The 22,751-nt window shown below is 35.1% G+C and overlaps 1 protein-coding gene across 1 annotated transcript; it reads right to left on the bottom strand.

The window, feature by feature from the left end:
* Positions 1-15,066: 15,066 nt before the first annotated feature.
* Positions 15,067-16,098, bottom strand: LOC138905266 (uncharacterized). Its single transcript, XM_070193772.1, has 3 exons — positions 15,823-16,098; positions 15,480-15,736; positions 15,067-15,430 (listed from the first exon to the last, which is right to left on the bottom strand). The coding sequence occupies exons 1-3, from the start codon at positions 16,096-16,098 to the stop codon at positions 15,067-15,069; spliced, it is 897 nt and encodes a 298-aa protein (XP_070049873.1).
* Positions 16,099-22,751: the final 6,653 nt, after the last annotated feature.

The raw sequence follows: 22,751 nt of genomic DNA, 5'->3' as shown, positions 1-22,751 counted from the left end.
GACTACTCTAAGGGGTCGTTTGTTCGAGAAACGAGTTATCTCTTGTTAAATATTTTGGAATTAGTTATTTACTCTTTCATGGATATAAAAAATACTATAATCCTGAAATAACTAATCTCAATAGGAACTAATCCCGAAATAAACTCATCTCAAATTTAATCCCGAAATTAATTCTCACTTATCCCTCTAACCAAACGAGCCCTAAAGAAACACGTGTCTTTAAAATTTGGCAAAATACACAAGAACTACCGTAAGACGTAAAGTTACCCAATCTCAGTCCGGCCTAGATATACAACAAAAAATGATCAAAATTGTCCTCGAACTATCGAAAATAGCTCAAATATACCCTCCGTTTATTTTTGGTATCAAATTTGTCCTCGCCTTCTAAAAAATGGACCATTATTGCCCTAAAAACTAGCGGTTGCCACATCATCTTTTGGACATACTTAAATATTACAGAAAAAGAGTCAAAATTGCCCTCAAACTATCGAAAATAGCTCAATTATATCATCCGTTTTGTGTTTGGTACCAAATATGTCCTTGACGTCTAAAAATTGGACCATTACTGCCCTACAAACTAACAGTCGTCACAAAAGCTCATGTGAACAACAAAAGTCTATTTCCAACAGACGATCCTCTATCTTGACAAAAGCCCCCACAGATAAAAATTCTTTCTCCATTTTATGCGAAGGGTTGCTGTATTTCTCGTGAAGGCGTAGTGAAGCACTTCAGGTGGCCTGCTAGCTAGGCCAGTGAAGAGGGGAAGGATTAGGTGGTATCTAAAAAATGTATCTTTTTATGAGGTTTTGGGTCTAGGTCTTATTTGCGGTCGGTCTTCTTTTCTTTTCTTTTGATGAAGGCTGGAAGTGGAAGGGTATAATATTTTAGAAGATGGTTTCATTCTAATGGTTTTCGAGTTTTTTATGAGAGTTATTTATAAAAGGATATATCTCTACAACTAATTTATGACCTTTTTGAGATATGAGCTTGGATATACAACTTTTGTTGTTCCCTACTATTTTTGTGATAAGATTTATGATTTTAAGTGATAAAAGTTGGTATTTTATTTCTTGTATAGTATATTGATTTTTTTTTATAGATTTGTAAATCTTAATAATAGCCCAACTAGATTTCTCATAATAAGATTGGTGTAGCTTTAATTATTTGGAAGGAGCAACACTTCGATGAGTCAACGAATGAAAATGGAAAAAGAAATTTTATCTGTTGGGGCTTTTGTCAAGATGGAGGACCGTCTGTTGGAGATAGACTTTTGTTGTTCACATGAGCTTATGTGGCGACCATTAGTTTTTAGGGTAGTAATGGTCCAATTTTTAGACGTCAAGGACATATTTGGTACCAAACACAAAATAGAGGATATAATTGAGCTATTTTTGATAGTTTGAGAGCAATTTTGACTCTTTTACCGTAATATTTAAGTATGTCCAAAAAATGATGTGACAGCCGTTAGTTTTTAGGGCAATAATGGTGTAATTTTTAGACGGCAAGGACAAATTTGGTACAAAAAACAAACGGAGGGTATATTTGAACTATTTTCGATAGTTTGAGAATAATTTTGACCCTTTTCCGTATGGAGAATTGTCTTGTGCCATATATATTGAGATTGTTCCGGATACATAGTCCAAGCCCATTAAAAGAAAGCATAAGAAGAGTCCGATAACGACTTTAAAGGCCCTAAAGAAAGAAACTTAAGTGAGCAATGGATATCCGACAACGCCTTTCTTATTATTGCTATCTTGTCAGCACATTTTATTTAATCACTTTAAATAAAGCATGTTCCAATTAAGCAATATAATAGTAATAAAGTATCATAATTTCAAATCTCAAGTGCCAGCCCATCTCACTTGATGACAGACGTGCACATGATTAATGTGGAATTGGTGATTAACAACACTTTAAAAAGACAAATTTATTCTTTGCACTTCTGATGTGGGTTTCTCTTCTCCTATTAATCTAACAAACTCACCAACTTTTGCAATTTAGCACTCCGTCACTTTTTAATTAATAAATTAAATAATAGTTAGGTACCCTACACAAATGGGCAGGTGCATTGCAATATTAGGCACGTGCCTCCCTTATAATAATGAGTCACCTTATATACGATTGTCATTTCATGTTGTAAAATATACATGCATAGTTAACTTATATACCTTAGACTTGAGAAGGGTAGTTGTTTTTAGTCGCCCAATATTTGTTATATATTTTTGTTCGATAGTGTTGGACTAGTTTGCACACCTTAAATATTTTATCATATATCTACTATTTTTTTATTATCACAAAAATCAGGTAACTCGATCGCTAAAACTTATGCAATGTTAATAAATGAGAGCACAATAAAACAATATACTAATTGAGACAAAATATATATGAGGGAGAATGATCTTGGTGTGTTATTCATAGGGTCAAAATTTCCCTATTTATAAAGGTACATGTTATAAGTTAATGTACTTCATAATTGAGTACATGAATACAAAGTACGTTAAATAGACAGACAAATGCATTCCTCTCACTCACATGCATTTATCTCATTTATAACACTCTTCCTTGGATGTCCATTTAAAAGATAATGTGTCTCGTTTAAACCTTACTAGGAAAATCCAGTGGGAAAAAGCCTAATGAAGGAAAAAGAGTACACATATCTTGTAATACGCATTTAGTGTTGCCTCATTAAAAACCTTACCAAGAAAACCCAATTGGGACAAAACCTTGGTTAAGGAAAAAAGAGTACAACGCGTATTATACTCCCCCTGATGAAAGCTTTATTTGATATCTCGGAGACGACGCATTCCAATCTTATGTCTCAGTTTCTCAAATGTTGATGTTGGTAATGCCTTAGTGAATAAATCTGCTAGATTGTCATTTGAACGGATTTGTTGAACATCTATCTCACCATTTTGCTGAAGATCGTGTGTGAAAAAGAACTTTGGTGAAATATGCTTTGTTCTGTCTCCTTTGATATGTCCTCATTTAAGTTGAGCTATGCAAGCATCATTGTCTTCATACAATATCGTTGGAATCTTCGTTTTTAAAGAAAGACCACACAATTGTTGAATATGTTGAGTCATTGATCTCAACCATACACATTTTCGACTAGCTTCATGAATAACTATTATCTCTGCATGATTTGAAGATGTAGCAGCTAAAGTTTGTTTTGTTGAACGCCATGAAATAACTATATCCCCACAAGTAAATAGATAACATGTTTGAGATCGGGCTTTATGTGGGTCAGACAAATAACCTGCATCTGCATAACCAATTAACTGTGAATCGGACTCATAAGAATAAAATAATCTCATATCAATAGTACCTCGGAGGTATCTAAAAATATGCTTAACACCATTCTAGTGTCTTGTTGTTGGAAAGGAACTAAATCTTGCTAATAAACTTACTGCAAAAGTTATATCTGGTCGAGTATTATTTGCAAGATACATTAGTGCCCCAATTGCACTAAGATATGGAGTTTAATCACCAAGAAGCTCTACATCATTTTCATTAGGTCGAAATGGATCTTTATTTATATCAAGTGATCTCACAACCATCAGAGTACTCAATGAATGTGCTTTATCCATATAAAACTACTTTAGGATCTTTTCGGTATAAGTTGATTGATGGACAAAAATTCCATCTTTCATATGCTAAATTTGTAAACCAAGACAAAATTTTGTCTTTCCAAGATCTTTCATTTCAAACTCTTTCTTCAAACAGTCTACTGCTTTTGAAAGTTCCCCAGGAGTTCCAATGATATTTAGATCATTAATATACACAACGATTATAACAAATTCAGATCCAGACTTTCTTATAAATACACAAGGACAAATTGGATCATACTTATACCCTTCTTTCAGTAAATACTCACTCAGGCGATTATACCACATTCGCCGTGATTGTTTCAATCCATATAAGGATTTTTAAAGCTTTATTGAATAAGTTTTCCAAAAACTTTTATTAGTTTCAGGAACTTTGAGCCCTTCAAGTATTTTCATATAAATTTCATTGTATAATGTGCCATACAAATAGGTTGTGACAACATCTATTAGACGCATATCAAGTTTTTCATGGACTGCCAAATTTATAAGATACCTGAAAGTGATTGCATCCACCACAGGAGAATATGTCTCCATATAATCAATGCTAGGTCTTTGCGAAAATTCTTGTGCCACAAGTCGTGCTTTATATCTAACGACTTCATTTTTATCATTTTATTTTCGCACAAAAACCCATTTGTATCCCACTGGCTTTATTCCTTTAGGTGTTCGGACTATACGTCCGAATACTTCACGTTTTTCAAGTGACGCTAATTCTGCCTAGATAGCATCTTTCCATTCTGTCTACATTCATTGACACAACTTGGTTCACGATCCTCATCTTGTTAAATTATTTCAACAATAATATTATAAGCAAAAATATTGTCGACAATAATATTATTTCGGTTCCACCTTTTTGCCGTAGAGACATAACTTATTGAGATCTCTACATTCTTATTATTTTTAGGTACTTGAACCTCCTCTGAGGTCTTATCATTTGTTATATCACATGGCTCTTTTTGAGCAATTACCTCTATAATATGATCTCCTAGATCATTTGCTCCTTTTCTCTTTCGAGGGTTTTTTTATCTTTGGAACCAATTGGTCTACCACATTTCAAGCGTGGTTTAGACTCATTTGCATTTATAGTGTCACGACCCAAACCGATGGGCTGTGATGGGCACCTGGTACCTTATTCAACCGAGTACCAACATAACATATCTTTTCGTATCATACTATCATAGATAACTGAACCGTAGAGGCTGCCATGAAATAAGTAGAATACAACATAAAATACCAACTTATACTTAAGACATACGGGCCTACAAGGCCAAAATGAGCACTCTTACACTGAACATAGGCCGAGAAGGCCATACAATCTTTCATATACATGACATCTCTCTACAAGCCTCTAAGAGTTCATAAACTTCTTAAAGGCCGGGACAGAGCCCCGCCATACCAATCAACACATGTTCTAATCATATTGACCAAATAGCGACTCCGAAGCAAATGGAGCGCACCAACACCTTCCACTGAGCTAATAGTCTACTTGGAGGGCTCTCATCCTGTCTAACGAAACTTGCGAGCATGGAACACAGCATCCCCAGGCAAAAGTGACGTCAGTACAAATAATGTACAGAGAATATAAGGAATAAAAATTAGTAAATAACAGACATGAGAGAAACATGGAGTAAAAGACTCATCATGTTAGTTTGAATAGCTCTCTGAATCATTTATTATTATAATGGCATGCATATGCGTATAACTGTCATACCATGCATAGGTATATGTGTTCATAACATCATCAAGCCTCTTAGGGCATCCCATCATATCATCTCGGCCACTGTTGGCAAATCATCAACGTATACCAGCTGATCAGGTGGTGGTGCGTATATAATGCCGTAACCTTTTTTCCATATATATAATATCTTTTGGTCATGGGTCAATGTACATGTATTAATACATGAAATGCATAAGAAATACGTCAACAAGATTTCTCGAATATCATAAAATCAATATGCCTTTCGGACAAACTTTATCAAATACGTATTTTTCTGAGACCCATAAATAGAGGATATAATAATAATTCACATAGGGAATCAAGAATATAGACACCCCTAGTATTTCTATGAATAGAGTCATTTATGAAAGTTGCGTATTTTACTCGTTTCGTTTGTATCATTTGGATCATGCCAAAAAGAAAGAAGGGATAGCCTTAACATACCTGTACCGATCCTCTTGACGATCTCTCTAACACATGTCTTTTGCGAAAACACGTAACGCCGGATCGAAGTAGGAAAAAATCCGTATGATGTTCTTGAGAAAAATTGTACTATACTCTCTTAGAATTGCAAATCCCGTTGCTATTACATTACGTAGTATTGTATGAATTTTGTTGAAACAATTTGCCATAGCAGATCCGTATGATATCTTTCTCAAATGAATTTGATCAAAATATTTCATGACCTTTTTTGAAGTGAATTACGTTGCCAAGATGCTTAAGAAATTTTTGCTTGAATTCTTGAATTCTTGTTGAAGCAGAATGTTACTAAGTTGCCTATTTTTAATACAAGCACTCACGTTGCTAATGAAGTTCACCTTGCTGAAGCCTTTCATATAGATGTAATGCATCTTTAGTTTGAATTAAGAGGTGGATTTTAAGTCTTGGTGGTGTGGGCCCCACTTTTCAATACTTGGTGTCACATATCTTCTTTAAAATGTGCCACCTTTCCACTTAATTCAAGAGTCATTATATGGCATAGTGGGCTGCCATGTTTGGGAGCTCAATCAAAATTATCGTATAGACAAAGTGAATTAGAGAAGTATTAAATCCATAGGTATGGACCCCACTTTGATTTTGTTTGAAGTTTTTTCTTAAGATCTGAACAATTGATAACGCTGATATTGGAAAGTTTATCTTCCTGAAGCTTTCCATTATTACCTTGACTAATGTACTCATCACTTGTTTGAAATAGTGTAATACTTATAATCCCAAAATAATCTCAATCATGTACTTACGTCGATTAACTTACGACGAAACTTTAACATACGAAAATGCGAATGTAACATCTCATTTCCGAGCTTTCATTAATTTATTTATGGCGTACTTTCACGTAAGAAAACATGGGGTGTAATGTCAATCCCCCCTTTGGAACATTCGTCCTCGAATGTTGACTGATGCACTTATCATTTTCGTAACCCATAACTCTTGTGAATACTTTAATACTCTTCTTGCCATTTAGACAACTGTTCTTTGAATAAATCCAAAGGCCAGGGCATTCCCCCCTTTAGGCCTCTTTCTCACAGCACGGTCTATGGTCAGAATTCTTCCAATTTCGTAACTCTTGCTCTCTTTTGTCATGCAGCCTGTACGACTTTTTCCTTGTGTGTGCGCCTATGCGACTCTTCTCTCCTTTTTTATTTAGTTTTTAGTCAATCTCTAGGCCTCACTTTGTAAGCATATACAGAGCTTGATAATATGTCTCTCTGGGCATCTATAGGTATACTGAAGTTTTTTCCTCGATACTTTGTTGAACTTACGAATATTGCTATATCTTATTTCATAGACCCGGTTATCTATTCGTATGACTTTACTACATCTAGGTAGGTCATACTATACCATAACTCTTAGTTCGATTTATCGTTACTGAGGTCTGCTACTGAACTCCAGGTTACTTTCGTTGATAATCCCATGTGTATAAATCTAAGTCCTTTAATGCTTCCTCATTACTGTTCATCTTAAGAATGACAACCTAATCTCATCTCATACTTTGTGACTTTTGTCCATACATTGTTGATTCACCTCAATATTGATCTACAATATACCACTGATAATTTGAAACTTCTTACGTAATACCTTGCCACTAGGGCTTATGTTGCATCGTGGAACATTTGAAGTAATTAGACTGATCCACCTAGGGGCGATACTATACTTCCATAACCGTATTTCATAGCATCCCAATGTGATTCACCTTACGTGGGTATTTTAATCCTGTACAATTCATGAAATCATAACTCAATCGAAGGCCCAAATGCCATCCTCCATCTATCACAATTACACCCTCATTCTACTACCAGGGCAGTATTCAATTTCTTCTAAATGCTACTAGTCTTAGACTCCTTTGAGTTCATTCAGGCTATACTGAGCTTTCTATTACTTAGAGAAACCATAAGCTCTCTTGTTTTCATGGGCTTAATCCCAAGGACTTATCCATTCTCGTCACCTTCTCACTCGCCCTTTCTTATCCTTATTCATGTCTTCCTAAAACCTAGTCACTATACCACACTTTAGCTTGTGACCTACATATATTCGTTTATACTACTCGTAATCTTCCTTCAACTTACTTGCACCACAGATTTCCTTATGTTATTCTAGAACATCAAGCGAGACATCACATCATCTCTAACTCTTCTTTACTCTCTTAATTAGACTTCTCGATACCTAAAAGCCATAGGCTGGAAGGTATGCCACGGCCGACGCTGCTATCATTCCTGGATACTGAATCCCAGCGCTTCTAGCCTTCTATCTGAAGTATGAACTATTCATAACCTTCATTTACCTTACTTGCCTTAAAATCTCGCATCACATCTTTTATCTCTTTCATAACCTTCCTTCCACATAGGTATAATTTACATCCACAACTTGAAGCTCTATTATAATACTTGCACCTTTGGTGCATACCCAATCCGGTGAGAGCTTCATACTAACTTATTATGAGGCTGGTACTCTTATGACTGTCTTTATCGTAGAGCCGTTATGGAATATGGCTATTGTACTATCTCTCTTGTACCTCTGATGTTTAAGAGTGATCCTGCAATGTTCTCAATCGCGAGGTCTATAATTTTTTGGGTCCAATAATCAGACTCCCGATTTACTTAGTTGATGTAACTCTTTAGTTTTTTCTTCCTTCTGATCAGCCTTCATGTAGGCTTAAGCTATCTTCCGATATGCGGCTCCTGGTATTAGTTATTACTTTAGCCTTTCATGGGCGCTATGAAATATCCATGACACAATCTTCTAACAATTCAATCCTTTGTCTATGCCCTAGGCTCAATTCTTTCGTTTAATTTATACGAGAGTCTTTTACGCTATATGATTGGCAGCATATATGCTGCATGGATAATAATCCAAAATCTTAAGTGCATTTATAACGTAACTAACTCTGGATCATTGATTAAATAATTCCTTTTGTTCCTTCTCAGCTTTCTTTAAACATAAGCTATTGCTTCTCCTGGTCGTTCTGCCAATTGTTGCGTGCAAACTTAGCTTATCTTAGTTCCCATGCATGTCGGAATTTTGTGCAATTCATATGGTCTCGAATATTACTTTTGATTTTTTTTACTCCCCGTTCATTAGCCATGGTAGGTGCCGCTTTATTATAGAGTGCATACAACGTTGTGGCGAGACTGTTTTACATGGCCTTTTCATCTTCAAGTTACTATGCTTAGGTTGAAGCCGTTTTCCTTGTTTATTCAGCTAGTCTTTCATTGTAGTACTTAGGGAGGACCCTCTGACTCTTGTAAAGCTGCGAGCTTATTACATTTTATACTTGACAGAATTTTTGATGTCCATCCTCGCCTATAATTATCCGTCATTGCTTACTTCCATGCCCTTGTGCTTGTAGGGTTGCTTCTGAATTGATATTTTGACTGTCTTCCCAGTGGAATTCTCTTTTATTTCCGTAATACTCATATGGTACCTTTAACTACCCCAACTCTTATCTGAATATTTCTCAAGTATTGCAATGTCATTTCTGCGAGGCTGAATTCAGTATATTGGGTTTTACTATGTTTATCTTGCACGATCTGCTGATTTGTCTGTGTCCTCTTGTCTATCCATTAACTAGGCTCTTCCTGAATCAACTACTAACTACTCATTGGCCCATTCTCATATCAATATTCCGCGTAATCTTTCTTGGCTTATTTCCTTTGTCTTAACTTACCTCTCGCACTAGTTCCTTTTTTTATCAATAACATCCCGGGCAGGAACCCTTACTTCCTTTCCTTGACGGCGTGCTTGCATAATGTTTTAGAATCGTAGCATATCGGTAGGATTTGGATAATTGCAATCTCATTCCTTTCTCATTTTATCGCATTCTTCCTTTACCATTCCATAGTTACTAGAACCACTTAATTCTGACTTAATGCCACATCACACCATATTCCCCCTTTTAGGGGAGCACTAAGATTTAGTGCTACAATGATCTACGTATAGATGTTTTACCTCTTCATCTTTGGTCTCTTTTCACATCATCGATGATCCTTACTCGCCTCGCGGTAATCCTTCTGTACCAAGGATAACAAATTTTCTTACTCGTGAGGGTGAAACTTAGTATAACTAGCACATACAGTCCCTTAAGCTTAACTTTACTCACATTGCTTGCTTTAGGGAAGCGTCTTCCTGAATGATTATTCTCTGAATTTCTCATGAATCTTCTTTTGTTGTCCATTCTATTATCGCTAGAACGAAATATGTAATTCTTATGATGTCGACCATTCTCAAATCACTCAGTCCCTAATTCATGTTTAGTTTATCTTGTTCACCAACCCATACTGATTTCTATTACTCCGGGGTCTAACTTTCCTTCTGGTAGTCGCGTTGGAATCACGAACTTATTTCTTGAAATAAGGATATGACTTTATGGCCTATACTCTTTTGTTGTCTCAAGGCCTGTCACCTCTCGTCTCTTCCTTTTCTTAACTATAGACTCTGTTATACTGTCATTTTTTTTTTATTTATCGTTTTCATGCATGTATCATATCTTACTCATAATGCTTCATTAACTCTCTTCTTACTTCTCTACTAACATCTCTGTATATCACTTTATTTTGAAAATTCCAACAAGACATTCTTTTGCTTTTAGCTCTCCTTGCTCCATCCCCTAGCTCTTCGGGTTGCCTAACATTCTCGCTCTACTAGGGACGGGAGCCACACTAAGGCAATATTTATCCCTTCAAGGCTTCCGGTAGCTATCCTTGTAGTAGTCATATCTAGTTGTACTATTTTAGAGTGCACCATCTGGGTGTCTCACAAGGAGATCTATTATCACATTTGCAATATCCTTCGGAAATGTCAACTAACACAAACAATCCATTCACTATTTTGGATTACTCTAACCCCAGCCGGATCCTGATATTCCTTCCTTCTCTTAAACTACACCTGTCAGCTCCCAAAGGTATAATTGAGATGGGTGTGGCTAATTGTGTATAACTCCGTTACTATTGAAAGTAACTCGGAATGCTTATATTTCTTTGCTTGAGTTGTAAAAACTGTTAACCTTCATTAACTGGGTACATCGTACCCTTCTTCACCTTGCTTCTTTTACTTGTTGAAACTTGTGTCTACCTTTCAATTCTCTTATTCCTTTTTACCATAAGAGTGGATGGATATTCTTGCCTTAGGGATCTTTATCAAGAATCTTACACATCTTAGTATACATATGATCTGCTGAATACCTCATATTTATCCATCATAAGCATGATGCAAAATCGATTTCCTCTGACTCAACTCTTCCACAGCTATATCTCTTACTAATCGTCTTGCTAGATGTAAGTATCATCTTATTACGAATAAAATAGAATTTTGGAATCTGAATTCTTACAAGTGAGCTCTACCACACGATCTAGAGTAAGAAGAAATAGTTACAGTCCTAAATGCCATGTAGCCTCCTTCTTATAAGTGTGGTGCACAACACACCGATAAATAAGACTCTACTAGACACGACTTGAAGACTCCCTAGGACAGAATTGCTCTGATACCACTTTTGTCACGACCCAAACCAATGGGCTGTGATGGGCACCCGGTACCTTACTCAATTGAGTACCAACATAACATATCTTTTCGAATCATACTATCATAGATAACTGAGCCGTAGAGGCTGCCGTGAGATAAGTAGAATACAACATAAAATACCAACTTATACTTAAGACATTAGGGCCTATAAGGCCAAAATGAGCACTCTTACACTGAACAGAGGCCGACAAGGCCATATAATCTTTCATATGCATGACATCTGTCTACAAGCCTCTAAGAGTTCATAAACATCGAGACAGAGCCCCGCCATACCAATCAACACATGTTCTAATCATACTGACCAAATAGCAACTCCGAAACAAATGGAGTGCACCAACACCTTCCGCTGAGCTGATAGCTTACTTGGAGGACTCTCATCCTGTCTAACGGAACTTGCGAGCATGAAACACAGCGTCCCCAGGCAAAAGGGACGTCAGTAAAAATAATGTACCGAGTATATAAGGAATAAAAATTAGTAAATAACAGGCATGAGAGAAACATGGAGTAAAAGACTCAACATGTTAGTTTGAATAGCTCTCTGAATCATTTATTATTATAATGACATGCATATGCGTATAACTGTCATACCATGTATAGGTATATGTGTTCATAACATCATCAAGCCTCTTAGGGCATCCCATCATATCATCTCGGCCACTGTTGGCAAATCATCAACGTATACCAGCTGATCAGGTGGTGGTGCGTATATAACGCCGTAACCTTTTTCCCATATCCCATATACATATATATATAGATAGATGCGTATATAACTCCTTCTGGTCATGGGTCAATGTACATGTATAAATGCATGAAATGCATAAGAAATACGTCAATAAGATTTCTCGAATATCATAAAATCAATATGCCTTTCGGACAAACTCTATCAAATACGTATTTTTCTGAGACCCATAAATAGAGGATATAATAATAATTCATATAGGGAATCAAGAATATAGACACCCCTAGTATTTCTATGAATAGAGTCATTTATGAAAGTTGCGTATTTTGCTCGTTTCGTTTGTATTATTTGGATTATGCCAAAAAGAAAGAAGGGATAGCCTTAACATACCTGGACCGATCCTCTTGACGATCCCTCTAACACATATCTTTTGCGAAAATACATAATGTCGGTTCGAAGTAGGAAAAAATCCGTATGATGTTCTTGAGAAAAATTGTACCGTACTCTCTTAGAATTGCAAATCCCGTTGCTATTACATTACGTAGTCTCGTATGAATTTTGTTGAAGCAATTTGCCATAGCAGATTCGTATGATATCTTTCTCAAATGAATTTGATCAAAATCTTTCATGACCTTTATTGAAGTGAATTGCGTTGCCAAGATGCTTAAGGAATTTTTGCTTGAATACTTGTTGAAGCAGAATGTTACTAAGTTGTCTATTTTTAATTTAAGCACTCACGTTGCTAATGAAGTTCACCTTGCTGAAGCCTTTCACATAGATGTAATACATCTTTAGTTTGAATTAAGAGATGGATTTTAAGTCTTGGTGGTGTAGGCCCCACATTTCAAGACTTGGTGTCATATATCTTCTTTAAAATGTATCACCTTTCCACTTAATTCAAGAGTCATTATATGGCATAGTGGGCTGCCACATTTGGGAGCTCAATCAAAATTATCTTATAGACAAAGTGAATTAGAGAAGTATTAAATCCTTAGGTATGGACCCCACTTTGATTTTGCTTGAAGGTGTTTCTTAAAATATGAACAATTGATAATGTTGATATTGCAAAGTTTATCTTACTGAAGCTTTCCATTATTACCATGACGAATTTATTCATCACTTGTTTGAAATAGTGTAATACTTTTAATCCCAAAATAATCTCATTCCTGAACTTTCGTTGATTAACTTATGATGAAACTTTAACGTACGAAAATGCGGGATATAACATCTCATTTTCGAGCTTCCATTAATTTATTTATGGCGTACTTTCACGTACGAAAACATGGGGTGTAACATATAGATTGTCCAACCGGGACATCAATTCGAATAGGAGCATTAGCAGTGGAATATGTGACTTAGTCACCATTGGTAGGTTAGTAAATGCATCAAGTAGTTGATTTGCAATATTTTACAAATAAATTATCTTTTGAACCTCGTATTCACATTGATTTGTTCGAGGATCTAAATAAGATAGTGATAATGCATTCCAATCTATCTCTTTTTGCAGCTGTTTATTTTCTCCCCTTAATATTGGGTAAACTGATTCATCAAAATGACAATCAACAAATCTTGCTGTAAATAAATCTCCAGTTATATGTTCCAAATATTTTATAATAGAAGGAGATTCATACCCAATATATATCCCCAATCTTCTTTGGGGTCCCATCTTTGTGCGTTGTGGTGGAGCAATTGGAACATATACTGCACATCCAAATATTCTAAGATGGAAAATATTTGGCTCCTGACCAAAAGCCAATTGTATTGGGGAGACTTTATGATAACTTATGGGTCTGATCCGCACAAGAGCTGCTGCATACAATATAGCATGCCCCCATGCCGAAATGGGAAGTTTTTTTCTCATAAGCATTGGTCTAGCAATTAATTGGAGGCGTTTGATCAATGATTCCGCTAGACCATTTTGAGTATGAACATGAGCAACTGGATGCTCAATTGTTATCCCAGTTGATATGCAATACTCATTAAAGGCATGGGACGTAAATTCACAAGCATTATCAAGGCGAAGTGTCATAATTGCATAATCTGGAAACTGTGCTCTTAATCTTATTATTTGAGCTAGTAACCTCGCAAAGGCCAAATTGGGGGTTGATAACAAGCACACATGTGACCATCTTGTAGATGCATCTATCAAAACCATATAATATTTGAATGGTCCATATGGAGGGGGTATGGGCCCACATATATCACCCTGTATACGTTCAAAAAATACAGGAGATTCAACTCCAACTTTAATTACTGATGGTCTAATAATCAGTTTTCCTTGAGAACATGCAGCACAAGAGAATTCTTTAGTTTGAAGAATCTTCTGGTTCTTTAATGAATGACCATGTGAATTTTCAATTATTTTGCGCATCATATTATAACCGCGATAGCCCAACCGGTCATGCTAAATAATAAAATTATTAGTAAACTCCTTGTTTACTATGGCATGTTATTCAACTTCACTAATATTAGTGTAGTATAATTCGGAGAAAAATGCGGGAAATTTTTCAAGCACATACTTCTTTTTCGCTTTTATTGTAGTAATATAAAGGTATTCAACCTTTCCTTCATTGGTGGTCTCAATATGATAGCCATTTTGGCGAATATCTTTGAAACTCAACAAGTTTCTTTGAGACCTACTACAATATAATGCATCATTAACAGCCAATATAGTTCCTCCTGATAGTAATACAGTCGCTCTTCCAAAGCCCTCAATTAAATTTGTACTACCAGATATTGTTATGATATTGGCTTATTTCATAATTAAATAAGAGAAATATCTCTTATCTTTTAATATGGTGTGCGTCGTAGCACTATCCATAAGACATATTTTTTCTTTATTATTTATACGGACAATTGAAGACTGGGAAGTTTTCATATTCTTCAAGAAAAAGAAAAAAAAAATACATCATAAGTAATATTGAAAAATTTAAGAACAAAAGAAACAACATTTATGAAATTAAATAATGACAACATGAAAAGTTTTATTCAAAATATGAACTTCATAAAAAGAAATACTTTTATTCTTATAATTCTTTCCCAATAATAAGTCTTTAGTTATGATGCTCAAAGAAGTCTCCAGCTTCTAAATGAATAATATCTGCAAAGCCTTCAAAAATATCATCTTTATAGGCAATGTTTGCTTCAACTTTATCATGATTATTCATAGGGGCCGCCTCAATATCATTTTGAAAAGTCAAGTGAGTCTCAACTTTATTTTGTTTCTCTTTTATAGATGCTTGATAAAGTTTGACAAAATATTCAGGTGTACGATAAATTCGTGTCCAATGATTTTTCATACCACATCGGTGGTAAACATTACCTTTGCCTTTTGAAGGATTATTCTGAGAACCCTTATTGTTCTCTTGTTTATAACGACCACCACCATGGCGATTATTATTTCGCCCCTTGCCACGCCTATGTATATTTATACAACCACTATAATTATTTTGTCTTTTTTTCAGACTTTGGATCTATCGTTCCCAGATTCATTTCTGGAAATGGAGCTGATCCAGTGGGGCAACTTTCATAATTTTTTATTGAAAGGGCATTATGTTGTTCAGCCACCAAAAGGCATGAAATTAACTCAGAATATTTCTTAAAGCCCTTTTCACGGTATTGTTGCTGTAACACCATATTTGAGGCATGAAAAGTGAAAAGAGTCTTTTTCAGCATGTCTTCATCATTCATAGGTTCCCCACATAATTTTAGTTGGAAATTATTCTATATACAGCAGAATTATATTTATTTATGGTCTTATAATCTTGTAGTCGTAAGTGCATCCACTCATGACGAGCTCTTGGCAATACTGTGGCCTTTAGATGGTCATATCGTTCTTTCAAACTAGTCCATAATTGAAATGGATCTTTCAAGGTTAAATATTCACTTTTTAACCCTTCATCGAGATGATGGCGAAGGAAAATCATGGCTTTCGCCTTATCGTGACTTGATGCTTCATTTCCTTCTTTAATAGTGTTACCAAGACCTTTAGCGTCAAGGTGAATTTCAGCATCAAGTACCCATGGCATATAGTTATTCCCAAAGATGTCAAGTGCCATAAATTCAAGTTTTGACAAATTCGACATAGTGAAAACTATCATACAAATAAGTAAATTAGAATGACAAGAATTATTATCAATTCAGTACAGTACATAATCGTGTATTAATATTCTATATGTAAAATTATCAAACAAATAATTATGTGTAGTACGATAATAAATTAGTGTTTAATTTTACCCACAAAAACTTTAGACATGTAAGTATATTTCCATAAAATAAATAAGTTGAATTAATATATACAAGTATAATTTTGTTCTACTTAGAATACGTTTCAATAAGCTAAGTAGGCATAAAACTAGATGATATCAATTCTGACAAGTTTCAACATTCAATACAATTCATCTAATAGTTCAGCCGTTAATTTTAAAGTCATTAATTAGTTTGTACACTTAGGTGATAAATTTATTGAAGACACATTTAAACCTTTTTGAAAATTTTGCAAGAATTCCTTCTAAATGCATATTCTCTTAGAATATTTGGATGGGGGCTTAATTAGTCTAATTATTGTAATTCAATTTTAATACTTATTTATTTATGTGTAGGTTTAAACTTTTTCGTAGTTTATATAATGAAATAACAATTTAACCGAAACGTATTGTTTTCATACCAATGCAATTATTATAATCATATTCAAAACAAGTTATGCATATGGTAATTAAATTGCAGGTTAAAGAAGATCCTAATAGAAACGTTATAAACATAGGAATGTATACCTGAATCGGAAAAGAAACCGACTACCTCTTTTAGGAAGAAGATAAAATTCAGATGAAACAGATAACCTCAGTTGGTTAGAACCTCGTGCTGATAACGTATTAAGAAATGAGAGCACAATAGAACAATATACTAATAGAGACAAAATATATATGAGGGAGAATGATCTTGGTGTGTTATTCACATGGTCAAAAGTTCTCTATTTATAAAGGTACAAATTCATTCAAAAGTTATAAGTTAATATACTTATTAATTGGGTACATGAATACAAAGTACGTTAAATGGACAAACAAATACATTCCTCTCACTCACATGCATTCATCTCATTTATAGTGTAAAAATTGCATGGGGCGCCCTATTTGGTCGCTCCATTTTAACTTATACCCGTTTTATTTTTCCTTTTGCATCCGTACCCATTTTTTGGTTAAAAGCGTTTAAAAAAATGATTTTGCCCTTCAGGACTATTGACAAAACTGTAGACTGCAGGACAACACTTCAGCATATTTTTGGCATGAAATTTTAGCAAATGAACTAAATAACTTAAGCATGTTTAGTTTGAAGTTTTAGCAAATGAACTAAATAACTTAAGCATGATAAGTCTGAAGTTTTAGCAAATGAACTAAATAACTTAAGCATGTTTAGTCTGAAATTTTAGCAAATGAACTAAATAATTTCAGCATGCATTAGCAAAAACTCATTAGAAAATTACATATAAACTTAAGCATGTTTAGTCTGAAGTTATCGCAAATGAACTAAATAACTTCAGCATGTTTAGTCTGAAATTTTAGCAAATGAACTAAATAACTTAAGCATGTTTAGTATGAAGTTTTAGCAAATGAATTAAATAACTTAAGCATGTTTAGTCTGAAGTTTTAGCAAATGAACTAAATAATTTCAGCATGCATTAGCAAAAACTCATTAGAAAATTACATATTGCAAGGCAAAAACTTAAGCATGTTTAGTCAGAAGTTTTTCAAATGAACTAAATAACTTCAGCATGTTTAAACTGAAATTTTAGCAAATGAACTAAATAACTTCAGCATGTTTAGTATGGAGTTTTAGCAAATGAACTAAATAATTTTAGCATGTTTAGGCTGAAATTTTGGATAAAACTCATGACAAAACTATTGACTGCAGGATAAATAACTTCAGCATGCATTAACATGAAGTTTTAGTTTCAATGTAAAATAACTTCAGCTGCTAGTGTAATTGGCTGAAGTTTTACACCATCTCGCATGGTAATGAATAACCCCTGATACTGTGAAACAACGTCATCTCCAAACGTTAGCATACTGCTATGTTTATGAGGGCTTGTTTTATAGTATGCTAATGCGAATGAGGTCATCTCCAAAGTAGCATGCTAATGCTAATATTATCAGAGGTGTAATTGTCATATTATTACGGATTATTTATCAACTGGCTACCAAATCAATAATTTTTAAAAATAGGGTACAAGTTAAAAGGTGGCACAAATATAGGGTACGACTGCAAATCTCCCCATTTATAGCATGCAATAGTTTATTCTATTTATAGAGGGTATTTAGTAATCTTAATGTGAAATTGGCAGTTGTGTCTACCGAATGAAACCTTCATTAAACCGTGCCGTGTCCGCAAGAATTGACAACCTTAGCTCAGCGTCAAATAACACAATTCCGTCGAATTAAGAAAGGAAGGTTGTGAATGTAATTTATTATGCAAATAGTAGTCCAATGTGATGGATTAATATAAGCAGCGGAAGTATCAAAATCACATATAATCTAGACAACTAGCATATACGGGGTTTCACAGGTTACCTCTTGAAGCGTGAACATATCTCTTCTACACGTTAGCCTTCAGTTTCATAACTTCTCAATGGAATCTCCACCACCCGCATAATCATGATACTCGAATGTTTCACGGTCTTCTACTGTGTTACCCAAATAATATCTGGAAATAGCAATTTCGTGTGGGCGAAATTTCTAGGAAAGGGGGCTAAAATTCGGCCACCATGTATTACCCCTTATAGGTGGAAACCCTTATGTATTTATAGCACAAGTTTTAAGGGCTAAAACTCTTTTTCAAAACCTGTTAGGTTTTCCTTTCCACCAGAAAAAAGATTCCTTTATTTTTTATTATTTAGGTACAACAGAGACCACAAAATTTAATTAACAAGGCTTCCAATTATGGAATTAATTTCTAATTTTCGAAATTAATATCCACCATAATTAATTACGAATTATTCCACTAAAAATTCGTAATTGTACTCCTTATTCAATTTCGAAATTCATCAATTAAATCTTATTTAACTCCCCATGTTAAGATTCAGATACTAATCAATTAAATTAAATTACTGACGATTTAATTTATTGATTATTTCTTTAGACTTTCGCTTAACTTATTTCATGTGTTGTATACAAAATCCACCGGTCGGGTTTACACATGAAAACTTATAAGTTTTTATAAAGGTGTATCATCAATCTCTAAACCTAGACATGGATTCCATCAACTAACTATTACTTTGCCAATGTACATTATTATTATTATCCAATTTACGAGGCATATTGACACACGAAAGGATCTCGCCTTTTAATAAATCAAAACAATAATAATATACACATCTAATAATAATTATATCAAGATTAAGAGTATAAGTTCATTTAATGGCTAGAGAGTTTATTTTATTAAGTCAGTATAAAATACTTGTCTCTACTTGGTCCGTTCAATACATGCAAAATGTACTAGCACAAGAAGTTGGAATTAAACCATTCCCATAATCAAGATAAATTATATTTAATCTTGTGCTACCATCATCCATGATGGTTTGTCTAATTCAATCATTAGATTGTGAACTCAAACATTATACTTATAAGAACCGATGATCTAATCTTCTGTGTATAAGCTAAATTCTATACACTAAATCATCTACTATATAAGCAAAGGACACAGACTAATATATGATCTATTTAAAACTTTATTAAAATTGAACAAATAATCATTTCATAATAAATACTATATCTAAACCAAACCCATGGTTAATAGTATATATCGCAACACAATGGATTAATTCTAATGTGTTAAGCGACTTGTGTTTTCCTTTTGTTTATCGCAAGATAATACTAATGGAAAACAATTGTCTTTTATTTCGTTAGAGTCAAAAGTTGAATGCCATCCATATAGTCATTCAATGAAACAAAATCAAAAAGTATATTTTATTTATCTATAATTGTGATGTTCGGATTATCTGTTATTTCCCATTAGTCGGTTTAACTCACTTTATATGGTTATTAGGCTACGCATTATTACATGATAAAAGAAAACTTATATAAATGTGTATACGGTTAAAACCGGTCCCATCCGATTTTACTATTTGACCGAGATCGGGAGATTTCATCGAAGGACGGTCTCGTAACGGAATAGACTAAATCACGAGGACTAGGTACCGAGTTCAGAACCGAAGTACCTGTCGAGATTGAGACTAGTAGCGATCGAAGCCAAATGAGACAAACATCGAGCAAGATCAAAGATAGCATAATAACAGAAAGGTGAGATATCTGTGACCGGTCGAGGATCACGGCGTAACCCTCGGTGACTGGTCGAGAATCATGGCGTAAATCTCGGAACGGATCAAATCAGAAACAGTTAATTAACTAATCATAAAATTTTCTTCTGTAATTAGAATCATACCATAAGTGGGATTCCTCTACTATATAAAGAGGAGTTCTAATCATTTGTAGGGATAGTGGACAGATATAAAAAGCAATATAATTCTCTTTCTCGTTTATACTATAGTTCATCAGCTTGTTATACTTTAATTGTTCTTGCATCAACCAGTTCGAGGGAATCCAAACCTGAGGGTTGAGTCCCATTCTAACACTGGTTTGCTTTACTTTATAGTTCATTTTCTGTCATTAATCTTCATATTTATCAATTGGTATTAGGTGAAATCACGTATCCTTAAGACCATATTATAAGTTAATTGTTTTCCAATTTGAAGGTTAAATAGTTTGGCGCCTACCGTAGGGCTAAGGATAATAGTGATTACTTCATACCGATTCCGATAATACACACTGCTTTATTTGGCGCCCATCTTGGGGCTAAGAATCTTTGTTTTCAGGATAAACATGTCAAACTTACAAGCAATGCCTACACATGGTGACAACGACCTCGGATTTCACCGGAAAAATGACAATATAGCCGCCCCAGGGATCGAGGTGCCTCAGACTGACCTCGAAGAATCACCAATTGCAAATCACGTCGATGTCAATTCACATGTAACCCTAAATACAAATTTGGGCGTTGATCCCGAAGGTAGCATACACGGGGAAGTTCGATCAGGTGGTTGAGGTACGCAGAGCGGAGAAGATGGTGGAGTTAGCCTCCAATTTATATTCGAAATATTATAGGCTTAACAAGCCATTATAGCACAACTACAAAATCAGCACCGAACACCGAGTAGGATCGAATTAGAAGTCGTCCACATATCCGAGCTTGTGTCGGAAAGGTCGAACGCCAACGAATCAGGGACTGACCCCCCCCCCCAATTATAAAAATTCTCGAGGAGCTCACTAAACGGATTGAATCGGGAGTAAAGAAAATCAAGGCAAATGACAAAAAAGTAGAGACATACAACTCCCAAGTTGACCAAATATCGGGGCACCACCGATTCTAATGGGTACGGATTCAGAGAAATTTGTACTGAAGCCTTTCTCTCCAAGTGCGACTCTGAAACCCATTCCAAAGAAATTCTGAATGCCACAAATTCCTAAGTACAGTGGGACCACCGACCCTAACGAGCATGTCACTTCTTATACATGCGCAATAAAAGATAATGACTTGGAAGACGATGAGATTGAATTTGTTCTACTGAAGAAATTTGGAGAAACCTTGTCGAAAGGAGCAATGATGTGGTACCACAATTTTCTACCTAATTCTATCGATTCCTTCGCCATGCTTGTAGACTCCTTCGTAAAGGCACATGCCGAAGCAATAAAAGTTGCGACAAGGAAGTCGAACCTCTTCAAGGTGAAACAAAAAGACAAAAAAATGTTGAGGAAATTCGTATCTCAGATCCAGATTGTCACGCCCCAAACCTGAAGAGGCGTGGCCGACACTCGGTACCATACTCGGCCCGAGCGTACCACTCTGTAACTGAGAAATCTAGAAGGATAACCCTCAATTTAGGCTGATGAGGCCATATTCTGAATCATCTGAAAATATCGTCTCTCTCATCTATGGGGTAAACATACACAAAAATGCATATATATTTAAATATATATAACTATATATAAATGTGCAGTCTGACGAGGCCGCTATGAACATCTACTGATATACAAACTATACAGGACTTGTCTACAAGCCTATAAAGATAATTGAATTGTATCATGGTTAGGACATGGCCTCGACCTACCCCATCAAACCTGTATATATAAAACGGACTCCAAGGTCTAGACCATGTAACTCCGGGGAAGTGAAGCTTACCAACCAAGCTGATATTTGGCTATGTCTACTGGAAAGGTCTATCCAGCTGTCTATCAGGACCTGCAGGCATGAAATGCAGCGTCCCCAACAAAGGGACGTCAGTACAAAATAATGTACTTAGTATGTAAGGCAATAGAATAGCTGAAAGCTGAAACTGAACTGATGATATAATAACTGAATGTAACTGGGAGACAAAAATAATCTGAAGATATGATTACCTGCTGATACTGACTCAACTCTCTCCATATAGTATGTAAAATAGTTGTTCGGCCCTATAAGGCTCGGTATATGTAAATGCCTGAAGTAGTAGGCTCGCTCATAGACGCTCGGCCATACTAGGCTCTGTATCTCGGCCATTATGGGCTCTCTCATAGGTGCTCGGCCATAGTAGGCCCGGTATATAACTTACCATCTGATAAGAGGTTGCCCAATAGGGGCCTGCCCACCGATTATAGCTCGATAGTGGTGAAAATACTATAATATTATATATATAGACCCTCTGCTCTCTTTA

This window comes from Nicotiana tomentosiformis, chromosome 2, assembly GCF_000390325.3.
Source record: "Nicotiana tomentosiformis chromosome 2, ASM39032v3, whole genome shotgun sequence".
In the NCBI taxonomy this organism is placed as follows: domain Eukaryota; kingdom Viridiplantae; phylum Streptophyta; class Magnoliopsida; order Solanales; family Solanaceae; genus Nicotiana; species Nicotiana tomentosiformis.
This window is presented reverse-complemented; position numbering and strand designations above follow the sequence as displayed.